Raw genomic sequence first — 13,246 nt, 5'->3', positions numbered from 1 at the left:
GTGAGGTGGATAGCAAAGGGACTCAGCCATTTATATACACGCATCCATTCGCTCTCAAACTCCCCTCCCATCCAAGTTGCCATATAACATTGAGAAGAGTTCCATGTGCTATATAGTAGGTCCTTGTTGGTTATTCATTTTAATTCTTTTGCCTCTTAGTTTCCTTCCATTCAGAGGAAGCTATAATAAGGAAACACCCCGGCCCCCTCTCCATTCCCTCACCCACTTCTGGGCAGGAGATTGCATCCACTCATCCGATTGCTGAGTTCTGGCACACACAGAGGAGCTTGCCCCTCTTCGGTCTCCTGGGCGTGAGCACAGTCTGTTCTGCTCTTCTGTGCCATAGATTTTTCAGGGGCATGTCCTCTGCATTGGGGCAGAAGGAACTGCAGTTTTCTACCATCCTTTAAAACTGGGTGAGAAGTGCATCTCATTGTGGAATGCACTGTTAGGAGACCCATGGGTCAGTCTCTATAGACCTTCCAGCTCTGCCTTGATGAGTAATAAAGGTGACATTCTGACTTGTCATCTCTTACTCTGTTAACGGTCTTTTCATTCACTCAGAATTTGGGCAGCAAAGAGGGTGCTGTTTAATTGGGTCCCTGCTCCAAGCCACAAGAGACTGACCCCCTTTGGGAGCTTCACAGTCAAGACTCAGAATCCTGCTCGTTGTGATTTAGTAAATTGTGCTGCAGATGCTGATCAGAGCAGGAGCTGTTGCAGAACCTGTCCAGCTTCATACCGTCTACCCACCATGTTTCCCTCTCTCCTTCCACCCCATTACTTGGTCCTTTCTGTGGTTCCCTTTTCTTTTCTCTCTTCTGCCTGAGTCCTCTGGGTACCGCTTAGCTCAAACAATAGTCATAAGACCTGCTCCAGACCCCTCATCTCAAGGAAGTGCAGGCAGCAGGCACTGATGGAGCTGTCAAGACGCACACCCTGTTGTAAAGAGCACAGAGCTCTCCTCCGCAAAACATACGGGCACTGGAGGAGACCATGATTTCATGTGACTACTCAGGGGACCGTGGCCTTTAAATGTCTTCTGTTTTATTTTCTTTTGTTAGCACAGGGAGAACAAAGAGAAAAGGAACAAGCTGGAGGGTGACAGAGAAAGGCTGACACAAAGATGAGGTGAGTGGACATGATAAAATCTGGATGCAGACCCTGGTTACATTCACACCTTCACAGCGTCCTCTGTTTAGGTTCCTGTGCTAAGGCTGCAGTGCTCTCACGGGGAAGCAGTGGTCCCTGTTATGTTACACTTGTGAGTCTTGTCTCCCCAGCGACTGTGTGAGCCGTTTGAGAAAATGGCCACGTCTAATGCTTTTTTATCCTTCACATCACTTTATCATTTAGGTTCTCAAATCCTTACTGACTGTCAACAAAACATTTGCCTGTACGCTTAACACCTAATAGTAACAACCAACACTGACTGGATTGTGCAGGGTACCCAGTGCTTGCATACTTCATCTCACTTACTCTTCCCAAGAACTTAATGAAGGAGGCGTAAACAGTTTAATATTAATATTAGTAGTAATAACTTTTTGGTGAGCACTGCTGGGTATTGGGCCAGGTAACTTACACACATTATCCTTATTCCTCACAGCCACCTTCCAAGGTAGGTATTGTTTTTTTCCTCAAGGCAGGCATTAATAAACACATTTTACAAAGGAGGACAGAAACAGAGATTCAAAGAAAAAGCTTGCAACCACTGTTTCAAAAAATGGAAAGAAGGGAACAGGTGAAATGGACTCTCCAGGAGTGAAAGGACTCATACTTAATAAATGAAAGGTCCAACCCCCTAAAAAGATTCATCTATCCACCAGAGATGCTTAGGCATTTAACAAAAATTCTAGGTCTTTCCATCAGCACTCTTCCAAAGAACTGAGATGATGTCTTATAGCAACCACACACAAGTACACACAGAGATTCTCCCACTCTCTCTCCCCATGGAGGCTTACCTCTTCCTCAGGACTCAGCGGTGATCTCTTGCTTGGGCAGAACCCCAGCTGGCACAGACCTGCTGCAATATCCCCAAAATGGCGGCAGAAAACCAGGCTCCCCAGAGACGCGTGCTGAGCAACGCTGAGGAGGGCGCCGCAGCTCGCGTGCAGCCTCCGGGCGGCGCTGGGAGCAGCACCGAGGCACACCACGTCCTGAACGACGGCCCCAAACTCAGTCCTGCACCTCAGAGGGACTCCAACACCAGGCACGAGATAGGGGCAGACACCCAGGGTCACCACAAACTGCAAAACTGACTGGACAGTCTTTTGCTGGGAGACGCTAAGCGTGTCCGGGCTGAGGGCAGGAGCAGCTTCTGGAGTCTTCGGGTTGGGTTTACCTGGACTGAAATCAGCTGCCAGGCGGAGCATGGTTTCCTTCAAGCACAGCAGCAGCAGTAAGGTCTGGGAGGTAAACTGCCAGGTGACGTCCACAGAGTCTTGCGGCCATTCTGCCTTATTAGCAATTTCATCCCGTAGGAGTTTCAATATCTTCCAGTGAGGATCTTTCAGAAACTTGTCCTCCAAAGCAGACAGGTTAGATTTTAAAGTAGCCAACAGGACGTCATGTTTCGTGATCTGCAGTGAATTTGAGCCTGATCCTTCTGAAGAAAAATCAAATTACATACATGGAAAACAAATTCTGCTTGCCTCCATGAGGAATGCCTTGCCCACTCCAGTTCATCTTCTGAAACCTGACTCAGATGTCGTTACTTCTAGAAAGAGGCCCCCAACTGTGCCTCCCCAACCAAGACAGAATTCAAGACCACATTTCCTATCTTACCACAGCACTTTGCATGTAGTTAGAATTATGTTCATAACACATTATATTGGGTTAGACAAAAAATTCATTTGGGTTTCTGATAGCATTCTATGGAAAGACCTGAACGAACTTTTTGGCCAACCTAATACTTCATGGAGTTTGTTTCCATTCCCCACACGTTCTGAGGGGACAGGGTTCTTGCTGCCCCAGAACCAAGAGGCCAGATCTTAATCAACTTACTGGGCTGAAACTATAGCCAGAACAGAAATCTGAAAAGGCAAACATTTACCACAGAAGGCTCATTCAAACTGTTCTAGATCCCAGGGATAAGGCATTGAAGAAAACAAAGTCCCTTCCGTCATAAAATTACAACCAGTGAAGCAGATCACAGAATATGGACACAGGATGCAAAGATGTTAATTCAATCACATACGGTCCCTAATATCTAGTCTCAATTTTTCCTGAACTCTCCCAATATGGTCTTTACTGCCCTCTGCTGGTGAAGGAGCTCATGCACACTCTCAGCAGCTGACATCCTTGCTGACTCCCTCCTTGAAACGCTCCTCTCTTAGGTTCTAGGGCAGCAAGCACCCTGTCCTGGTTTTTCCCTCCTAGCTCAACGGCCATCTCGAAATGTCTCCTCTACTGGTTCTTTTCCTCTACCAGATATCAAAGTGCTCCAGGGCTTGTCCTGAACTCTGGATTATCTTCCTCGACAGTTTTATTACATGCCTGGCCCATGACTACCCTCTAAGTTTCAGAGACATATTTCCAACTGCTGAATGAAATCTCCACTTAGATATTTCTTAGGCTTTTCAAATTCAACAAATTACTGATTCTCCCAAGCACCTTACACTCCCAAGTACAATCTAACCTGGTTACTAACTGGTTACATCTCCACCTTTTTCTTTTCTACAACCCATCACCAAGTCTTTCCTGTTCTGCTTACTAAATCACTCTCAAGTTTATTCACTTTTCTCCATCTCACGACTACAACCTTTGTCAAAGCCATGAACATCTTTAACGTGAAGTACAGCAGCACCTTCCTGACTGGCTTCCCTACTTTCACGCTCCCAAAAATTTACTTTTCACACATCAGATCCTCTTAATATTTAAAATAGATTTCTCTTCAGAATTCCCTGGCAGTGTAGTGGTTAAGACTCTGCCTTCCAATATTGGAGCACAGGTTCAATCCCTGGTCGGGGAACAACCTAAGATTCCCACATGTCACAAGGTATGGTCAAAAATTAAAAATAAATAAAAAATAAAATAGATGTCTCTTGGTGGAAGCACACACACATTCCTGACATGTGCATACCTAAAAGCGGAAATGCTGAGACACAGGTATCCGGAATCTCAATCCAAATATTATCTCCTCAGAGGTGGCCTTCCTTGACCACTCTAAAAGCCATCCCCCACACTATCAACTCTGTGATAACACCCAATTTCTTTCCTCTATAGTACTTATCATAGTCAGTAATTATTTATTGGTATTTTCTTTCTTCTCTATTAGAACTTAAACTTAATGAGGGTGGGTACCACATCTCTCTCATTTGGTCAATGCTTTGCAGAGTTTACATAAACTAAGCCCCAAACAAGTTATCTGTTAGTTGACTGAGTAAAAGAATGAATGAAGAGTGATAACAAAGATCTCCTTAGAACTCCTATAAGACCAAGCCTCTCACAGATAACTATCAACTCTGAACAAAGAGTAAAAAGCAAATATCTGAAGGTGCCTGAAGGTGATGAAAGTGAACAAAAACTAGAGAAGGCACCCGAAAGGAAAAAAAACAGCACTGAATAAGTTTCCTGCTCTTCAGTCTGGGGTTAGGTCTTTGCATACCAAAAACACTAGAAGAAATTCATCTTACTGACTTGAGAGTCAAAGCACAGAATTCAGGGCAACTACAGCAGGTGGAAATTAAGAAATCTCAGAAAGTATAGAACCACAGAGGAAGAGCTCCCAGTTCTGCATAGTCACTTCAGTTCAGTCGCTCAGTCGTGTCCGACTCTTTGCAACCCCATGGACTGCAGCATGCCAGGTTTCCCTGTCTGTCACCAACTCCCGGAGCTTGCTCAAACTCATGTCCATCGAGTCGGTGATGCCATCCAACCATCTAATAAAAACTGTGCTTAAATCTGTGGCTAATCTTTGAACTAAGCATCTATGGGAAGAACTTTAAATACCTCAGCTAAAATGGAAAGAATTGAAAAGAGCTGTTGTCCATCGCAGAAGAGACAGAGCTTAGAGTATGAATCAGTCAAATGAACTGCCTACTTTAGGGAACTCCCTGGTGATCCAGTGGTTCGGACGCAGCACTTTCACTGCCATGTGCCCAGGTTTGATCCCGAGTCAGGGAACTACGATCCCACATGTCCCATGGCATCGCAAAAAAAAAAAAAAAAAGCCTAATTAAAAACCAAACCAAACCAAAAAAGATCAATCCTCTCTGGCGGACTATAATAGAATCTAGAGTTTCAACAGCATATCCTTCATGATGTCAGTTATACAATCCAAAAGTCCTAGACCTGATGAAGAAACATGAAAGTGATCCACCTCAAGAGAAAGACATTCAAATAGAGACTGATCCAGGATGACTCAGGTGTCAGACTGAGCAGACAAAGATTTTCAAGCAACTCTTATAACTGTGTTCAAACATATGATGGAAAGTACTCATTATGAATGAACAAAATGCAGACTCTCAGCAAAAAAGTAGCAAGCATTTCTTAAAAACCCAAATGGAAATACTACAATTTAAAAACAAAATATCTGAAATTTTTAAAACATCAATGGATGGATTTAACAGCTTTGAGATGACCACCCCAAAAAAGTGAACTTGAAGATATACCCCTAGAAATTACCAGTCTGAACAACAAGACAAAAAAGATTTTATAGAAAAAGAGTCTTAATATCTGTGAACACTATCAAATGATGTATTTGTAATAAAATAGAGAGTAACTAGAATAAAAGGAGAGGAAAGAAAATGGAGCACAAAAAGATGTGAAGAAATAATGATCAAAATTTTCCAAAATTTAGTGAAAAAGCATAACATTTACAGATTCAGTAAGCTCAGTGATGCCCAATCAGGATAAGTAGAAAGAAAATCACATCTAGGCATATGATAGTCAATCATTAAAATCAGATAAAGATCACACTGATATAGGGCAGAAACCAACACAATACTGTACAGCAATCATCCTCCAATTAAAAATAAATAAGTAAAAATTAAAAATTAGACAAAGAGACAAAGAGAAGATCTTGAAAGTAGTCAGAAAAAAAGTCAGCATAGGAGACCAATGCTATGAATGAACTTATCATCACAAGCAATGACTGTTAAAAGATAATGGAAAAACATTAAAGTGGTAACAGAATAAAAAACAAAAAACAACCACCACCCCCTGATGTGATGACAGGAGGGGGAAAAAACCCACCTATCAAGTTTCAATTCTATATCCAATAAAAAGTAACCTTCAAAAATGAAAGGAAAAGGAAGACATTTTCAGATCAATGAAAACTAAGATAACTGCCAGCAGATCTGGAATACAAACAAATGCTAAAGGAACTTCTTCAAGCTGAAGGAAAACAGTACCAGATGGAAACTTGGATCTTCAGGAAGGAAGGAAAAAGCATCAGAAATAGTAAATATGTGGGTAAATATAAAAGATTCATTTGTTTCCTCTTTGTTTAAATATATATAACTGTCTAAAGTAAAATCTATAAAACTGTATTATGGGGTTTATATCTTATAAAGACACAATAAACATGAAAACTATAACATAAAACCCAAAAGTGGTGGAAAGCTATAAAAGAACCCTTACACAAGGTTTTCATGTGTCCTGTGAAGTGGTACAAGATAAATTCTAAGCAGATTGTGAAAAATTATGATGTATATTGTAATTCTAGGATGACTATTAAAAATGTAATGCAAAAAGGTGGATTATGGTTATAAAACTATAATAAAATGCTGAAAACATAAATGAAATCAAACAATAGACTTCAAAACTAAAGTTAATACATCTTCTAAGAAAGATGCAACTGATGATAACTAAAAGGGTGTTCAACAATACATTATTTATAATAGTGTAAAATTAGAAATACACCTTGAGTAAATTATAGTCTACCTGCATCTAACATACTATATTTTATATGCAACATTTGTTTTGCTTATTATCATCTCTCCACCAACGAGAACAAAAACTCCTTGAGGACAAGGATATTGCTCTGTTTTGTTCACTGCTATGTTCTCCTTGCCTGGAACAAGGTCTGTCTGACACAGTAGCTGTTCAAAATAAGTAGTTATTTATTGAATGAATGAATGATGGATGAATTATTTGAAACCATTATACTATGATGAACATTATTCAATGACATGTTCACTAAAAATATTCTAAAGTGAACAGAGCATGAAATACTACATGGGGAAAAGATATGAACAGTTTACAGAAAAAGAAATGCAAATTGCTCTTAAACATGAACATATGATCAACCTTGCTCCTAAGAGAAAAGTAAATTAAAACTATACCGAAATATCACTTCCCATCTATCAAGTGGCTAAAATCCAAATGTTTTTATAACACATGGTGTGTTTCAGGGAAACACACACTTTCATACATGGCTGGTAAGAGACTAAAATGGTACATTCCCGAAGAAGAGAAATTTGGCAATATCTAACAAAATTATATAGGCATTTAACCATTGGCCCAACAATCCCTCTTTTAAGAATCTATCCTATAGATAGATGCACAGGCAAAAACGCTAAGTGGCATACACACAAAGCTTGCTCATGGCCGTATTGTTAGACAGGCAGCAGCAGGAAAGGGATGGGGCTGAATCAAAGTGCGCTTTGTCTTGCAGAAGCTAACGCTTAAATTACACCAGTGTCTCCAAAAGGTTACAAAACATTCAACAAGACACTGTAGTAGGAGCAAACACTCAAGCACCTGTTTGCTTTCAGTTTGGGGCAACCTAGAGTAGCCGCTGCCTCTTTATAATGCTTATGGATGATCATGCCTGCCCTTTTATGAATAGGCATGCCTCCCAGGCTTAAAACTACCCTGGTCCAATGGTTAGGGGAGATAGTGCTTTCAGGCCTATTTAACACACAACAAACCTGACTCCATATTGGGTCTATTCCTTTAGCTCTAATCTTAGTGCCCTCGTGTCTGAAATATACACCATAGCCTTTTCTCTACCTCCTAGTTTGACCTTTAAAGGTATAACGCTTTCCCACTTATACAGAGATAAAAAGGTGCAGAAAAGAAAATAACATTTTTCTCCATTGAACATTTTTCTCGGTTGGAGGTCTATAGGAACATTATGGCTAAATCGACAACTACGCCCAGTCTGCAAAAAGCCACACCCTATCCCCTTTTAGTATAAAAGAAGCGTGAATTCTAACTAGGTTAAGATGGTTTTCTTGTACGACCATCTTCTCAGTCTGCTGGCTTTCCAAATAAAGTTGTTATTTCTTGCCCAGACACCTGTCCCCCAATTTACTGTCCTGTCATGGTAGAGCAGTGAACAGTAATAGCTTGAACTTGGTAACACTATCTCCCTGATTCCTTACTTGTCACATGTAATAAATGCTTCTACTTTAAGAAAGTACTTGGTGTGTTCACTAAGGACCCCAAACCCACTGAGTCTGGTAAAAGTATTTTTTTACATTAACAAAAGGTTTAAAACAACTCAAATTTACTTTACAATATTGTAGTGGTTTAAATTATTTTTTTAATTTTAAGAGTTTAAACATTTCTAAAAAAAAAAAAAAGAAAAAAAACCCCCAAATATCCATTCATAGAAAACTGATGAATAAACAGTGGCATATTCACATAATGGAATACTATGCAGCTGTAAAAGGGAAAGAGGAAGATTTCCATGTACCACTATGCAGCTATCTCTAACACATATTGAATTTTAAAAGGTATAGAAGAATGTATATAGTATGCTAACTTTTGTGTTAGAATGGGAAGGTACACAGATTATTTTTATATTTTAAAAGTAGTGGAAGAACAAATTAAAAATTCACTACAATGAACTGTCTATAGAGAAACGGAAAAAAATCAGTGGGAACAGACAAGGATAAATGTATCCAGTTTTAGAGTTTTCCTCTTAAAGCACTGTATGTTTCTCATGGGCTTCAAAGGTGGTGCTACTAGTAAAGAATCCGCCTGCCAATGCAGGAGATGCAAGAGACATAGGTTCAATCCCTAGGTCGGGAAGATCCCCTGGAGAAGGAAATAGTAACCCACTCCAGTACTCTCGCCTGTAAAATTCCATGGACAGAGAAACCTGGTGGGCTACAGTCCATGGGGTCACAAAGAGCTAGACACGACTGAGCACACACACGTTTTTCATAGTTTTAAAAAAACAAATCAAAAAGAAAATTCAAAATATTCCTAAAGATAAAAGATTAAAAAAAAATGAACCTAAAAATTCTATACTTTATGTCCAAGATTGCCAAAATACAAGCTACAGGTCAAATCTGGCCCTTTACCTATTTCCACAAATAAAGTTTTACTAGAACATAGTCATGCTCATTTATTTACATATTACACATGGCTGCTTTCGAGCTATGATGGCAGATGTGAATAGCTGTAATAGAGACCGTATGGATCACAAAGCCCAAAATATTTACTGCTTGCGTTTTACAGAAAAAATGTTCCAGCTCTTTCTCTAAGCCAAATTAGCAGCATAACCACACATAATTATTTCAAATGACTTGAAATACAGAGCTTTGTACATCCTGAGGACAAAAACAAACAAAAAATCCCTTAGAAACAGTAGGATTGTTGATGATAGTAATGTTGGACTTGTTATTTTAAAATATTATATGCATGTGTGAGTATATATGAATATGTGACTATATATTTGCATGCATATATATATAAGTAAATAACTGTATTAATTTTATTAGGAATCAATATCTACAGGTAAGAGAAAAGAAATCCAAAGATAAAAATGTAAAATATAGTAAAGAAGAATGGCTAGGTGGACAAACACATGTTAAATAGTCTAGGTCATGGTAGATGAGTTTTCATGGTAAAATTCCTTCAACTGTTCTATAAGCTTAAAATTTTTCTTAATGAAATGTTAGGAAAAATTTAAACTCTCTAACATTTCATTTTAATTAGGACTATCAGTAAGAACTTTCAATTTGCTTTTGTTTTCTGAAAATCCAAATATTTCCTGGCTCTAATCAATGAAAAAGTCTGGAAGCAATGACATCTCAGTGGCAATAAATATTACTAGTGTCCATCTTGTGGTCCCTAAATATCACTTATTCTTAAAAAGAATTGCTTTCAAGCATAGAGCAAGAAATGTATAAGATGAATCTGAATACCTTATGTCTTAAAGCAAAAAAGCAATCAAAGACTACTAGGTCACATCAAAGAGTCCAAGAGTTCATTTGAATGACTCCCACAGGCCACAGATGGAACAATTAAGAGTATCAAGAATAATCACTACAATAAATTGAAACATACATATACAAAAACACGACTACATAATAAAACAAAACCAAAAAATATCACTCCGTTGGCTACCTTTGGAGACTAAGACACTAATGTATTTTTCTGAAAACTGATCGATAAAAGAACAGGATGAACCTAACTGTATGAAAACTTATGTGTGTGTGTGTCTCAGCACATACACAGAAAAAGATCTCAAAAGCTATACTTCAAAGTGTTAACAGTGATGATCTCTGGATGGTAGGGCTTTGGGTGATTTTTCTTATTTGCTACATTAAAATTTTTTTCACAGTAAATATGTATTGTTTCTGTACTAAAAATATATTTTAAGGTTAGAAAACAGTATGTAGTATATAATATCACTTTTATAAACAAATTATACATATACATATATCTCCAAAATGTAATCTCTGGATTGTGGGGTTAAGGTTATTTTAATTTTCTTCTTTAAGCTTCTCTTTTTTTTTTAAAGCTTTACTATAAGGAATATTAGCTACTTCTATGAAAAGAAAAAGGAACAGTAACATTTTAAAATGTTATTCAATTTAGTGAGAATCACTAAAATAGTGAGAATCAGAAGAGTAAGATTTTTCAGTATTTCTCTAAGATTGTTCAGGGCAAGTGTTCTGACCCACTGGCATGAATATCTGTTGCCTTTGAGTGATATACACCCAAACAGGAAATGAGTGCTTTCACAGCTTGTTGCCACTAATGACTAAGATCAATAAACAATCTCTAAGTAACTTACTGTGACTTTATAAGATCTTGGAACTTAAACAGGGCACACAAAGAAAGTGATTAACAAAAGCTACTAGCCCCTTTTTCTTAAGAGCCCCTTATAAAGTGGTCTCCTCTGCCCTCTTCTGGTGATAAGAACAAAAGTTACTTGAAAATAAATATGGTTTTCTCTGAGAGCAGCAGTTCTCAAAAGTGTGGTACAAGGTTTCAGGTTTTGAGGGCCTTCCCAAGATTCTCTCAGGAAGTTAGAAAGGTCAAAACTATTTTCATATTAATACTAAGACAGTGCCTTTTATGTTCTCTTTCTTTCTTGAGTGTACCAAGCATGAAAATTCATTAACATGAGTTCATATTCTACATTAAAATCAACTTTTAAGAAATTACTCCTTGTTGAGTTTTACAGAGGAATACACAGTTATCTGAAAAGATGATGGAAATTTCCTCCCTTTTCACTTACATATATAGATGTATGAGTCTAGATATCCATCTGTTTCAATAAAAAAAACCTGTCATGATAGATTGAACACAGAAGCAAATATGAAAACCCAGCTCTCTTCTAATAAGTCAGACACTTAAGATTTGCCAAAAAAAAAAAGTGTAATAAAACAATGCCATTCAAAAGTAAAACAGTGTTACTCTTCCAACTGTTATTTCAGTAAAATATATTTTTTTATGTGAACATGTAAGGTTTGTTACTGTTGTATTTAAAGAAATTTAAAAGGGTTCTCTTAAAGTCTTAATTTGTAATACAGTAAATATTGATACACATAACCCACATAAAAGCTCTTTTAAGTCCTCCACTTTTTAAGAGTGTAGGAGTACTGAACCAAAAAGTTTGAGATCTGCAGCCTTAAAACAGTGTTATTCAAACTAGAGTCATATAGTGCTTCCATAACTTTTTGGCCATTTATTTTGAGCACCAGCTGTATTGCTATTTGCTTTATTCATTTATTTCTTCAAGTTAAATCTTTTTAAACTTAAATTAGTAATAGTTAATATACTATCCTAAGGGCTTTATGTATTTAATTCAATCCTTGCACCAACTCTGTGAGATATGTATGTGTGTATTAGTCGCTAGTCGTGTCAGACTCTTTGCGACCCCATGGACTGTAGCTTGCCAGGCTCTGCTGTCTGTGGGATTCTCCAGGCAAGAATACTGGAGTGGGTTGCCATTGCCTTCTCCTCTGTGAGGTATAGAGTATTATATTAATATCCTTATTTGCAGATAAGAAGACTAAGGTTAAGGCATTTGCCAGAGAGCATATTCAACTCTGGCAACCCAGTTCCAGAACCCAAGCTCTTGATCACTATTTGAAGCTTTTCAGCCTCAAAATGTTTCTTGACATACTGCCTACAACCATCCCAATCATGCTTTGGGAAATGCTGCCCTCATAAACAAAGTTATTTATTCTTCCCACCACCAATTTAAAAGTCTATGCTTTGTGACATTTAAAAGCAGACTTCATAATTTGTGTGGTACTTTCTAGTAAATTCAAATTGTAAAATAAGGGACTTTGCTGGTGGTCCAGCGGCTAAGATGCTGCACTCCCAATGCAGGGGGCCCAGGTTTGACCCCTGGTCAGGGAACTAGATCCCACATGCCACAAGAAAGATCAAAGATTCTGCAAGACACAACTAAGACCTGGTGCAGCCAAATATATATACATATATATATATGTGTATATATATATGATACAGCTTCATTATATACAAATCACCAAAATTTACAGCCCCCCAAGCACCACATAATTCAATTTTAATGACTGAGTTCAATGAACATATATTTAGTCTGGCAAGTTATTTTTTTAGGAAAACTACTGCTGAAATGCTGGGAAAGACCAATGGTGAAAAGTGGGGAACAAAGGATGAGATAGTTGGATGGCGTTACCAACTCAATGGACATGAGTGTGAGCAAATTCCAGGAGGTAGTGAAGGACAGAGAAGCCTGGCATGCTGCAGTTCACGGCATCACAGAGTCAGACACAGCTTAGTGACTGAACAACTGCTGAGATGACCTCAAGCAAAACTTCACTGAAACTGACAAAGCCCTTTCCAATTCTGCTTAACACACCTCCTAATAAGGGAAGTGGAGCTATTACTCTTACTTGCCCCACAACTGAGAACAGAAATGGAAGGCAGGTGAAGAGAAAATAATGCTGTAGACCTTTTAATAGCTCAAAAGGGAAAGACTCAGTATCTTCCTTCCTTTCTGTCTGTTCAATTTTCATCTAGACTGAATTCTCCTTCCTCTTATATCCTTCCACAGCCCCATCCTCAG

At 38.4% G+C, this 13,246-nt stretch overlaps 1 protein-coding gene across 2 annotated transcripts in view; it reads right to left on the bottom strand.

Annotated features, from left to right (window-relative positions):
* The window catches only part of TANGO6 (transport and golgi organization 6 homolog), a 174,280-nt gene that overhangs the window by 158,757 nt on the left and 2,277 nt on the right, over positions 1 to 13,246 (bottom strand). The window contains exon 2 of one of the 2 annotated variants that reach the window (XM_043898918.1): positions 1,962 to 2,605. In XM_043898918.1, coding sequence (XP_043754853.1) covers positions 1,962 to 2,605 — 644 coding nt within the window. The remainder of the gene's footprint in view (positions 1 to 1,961; positions 2,606 to 13,246) is intronic. The other variant, XM_043898919.1, reaches the window with a different exon arrangement.

This window comes from Cervus elaphus, chromosome 4 (genome assembly GCF_910594005.1).
Source record: "Cervus elaphus chromosome 4, mCerEla1.1, whole genome shotgun sequence".
Classification (NCBI taxonomy): Eukaryota; Metazoa; Chordata; class Mammalia; order Artiodactyla; family Cervidae; genus Cervus; species Cervus elaphus.
Note: the sequence above shows the minus strand (reverse complement) of the source record. Positions and strands in the feature narration are given on the sequence as shown.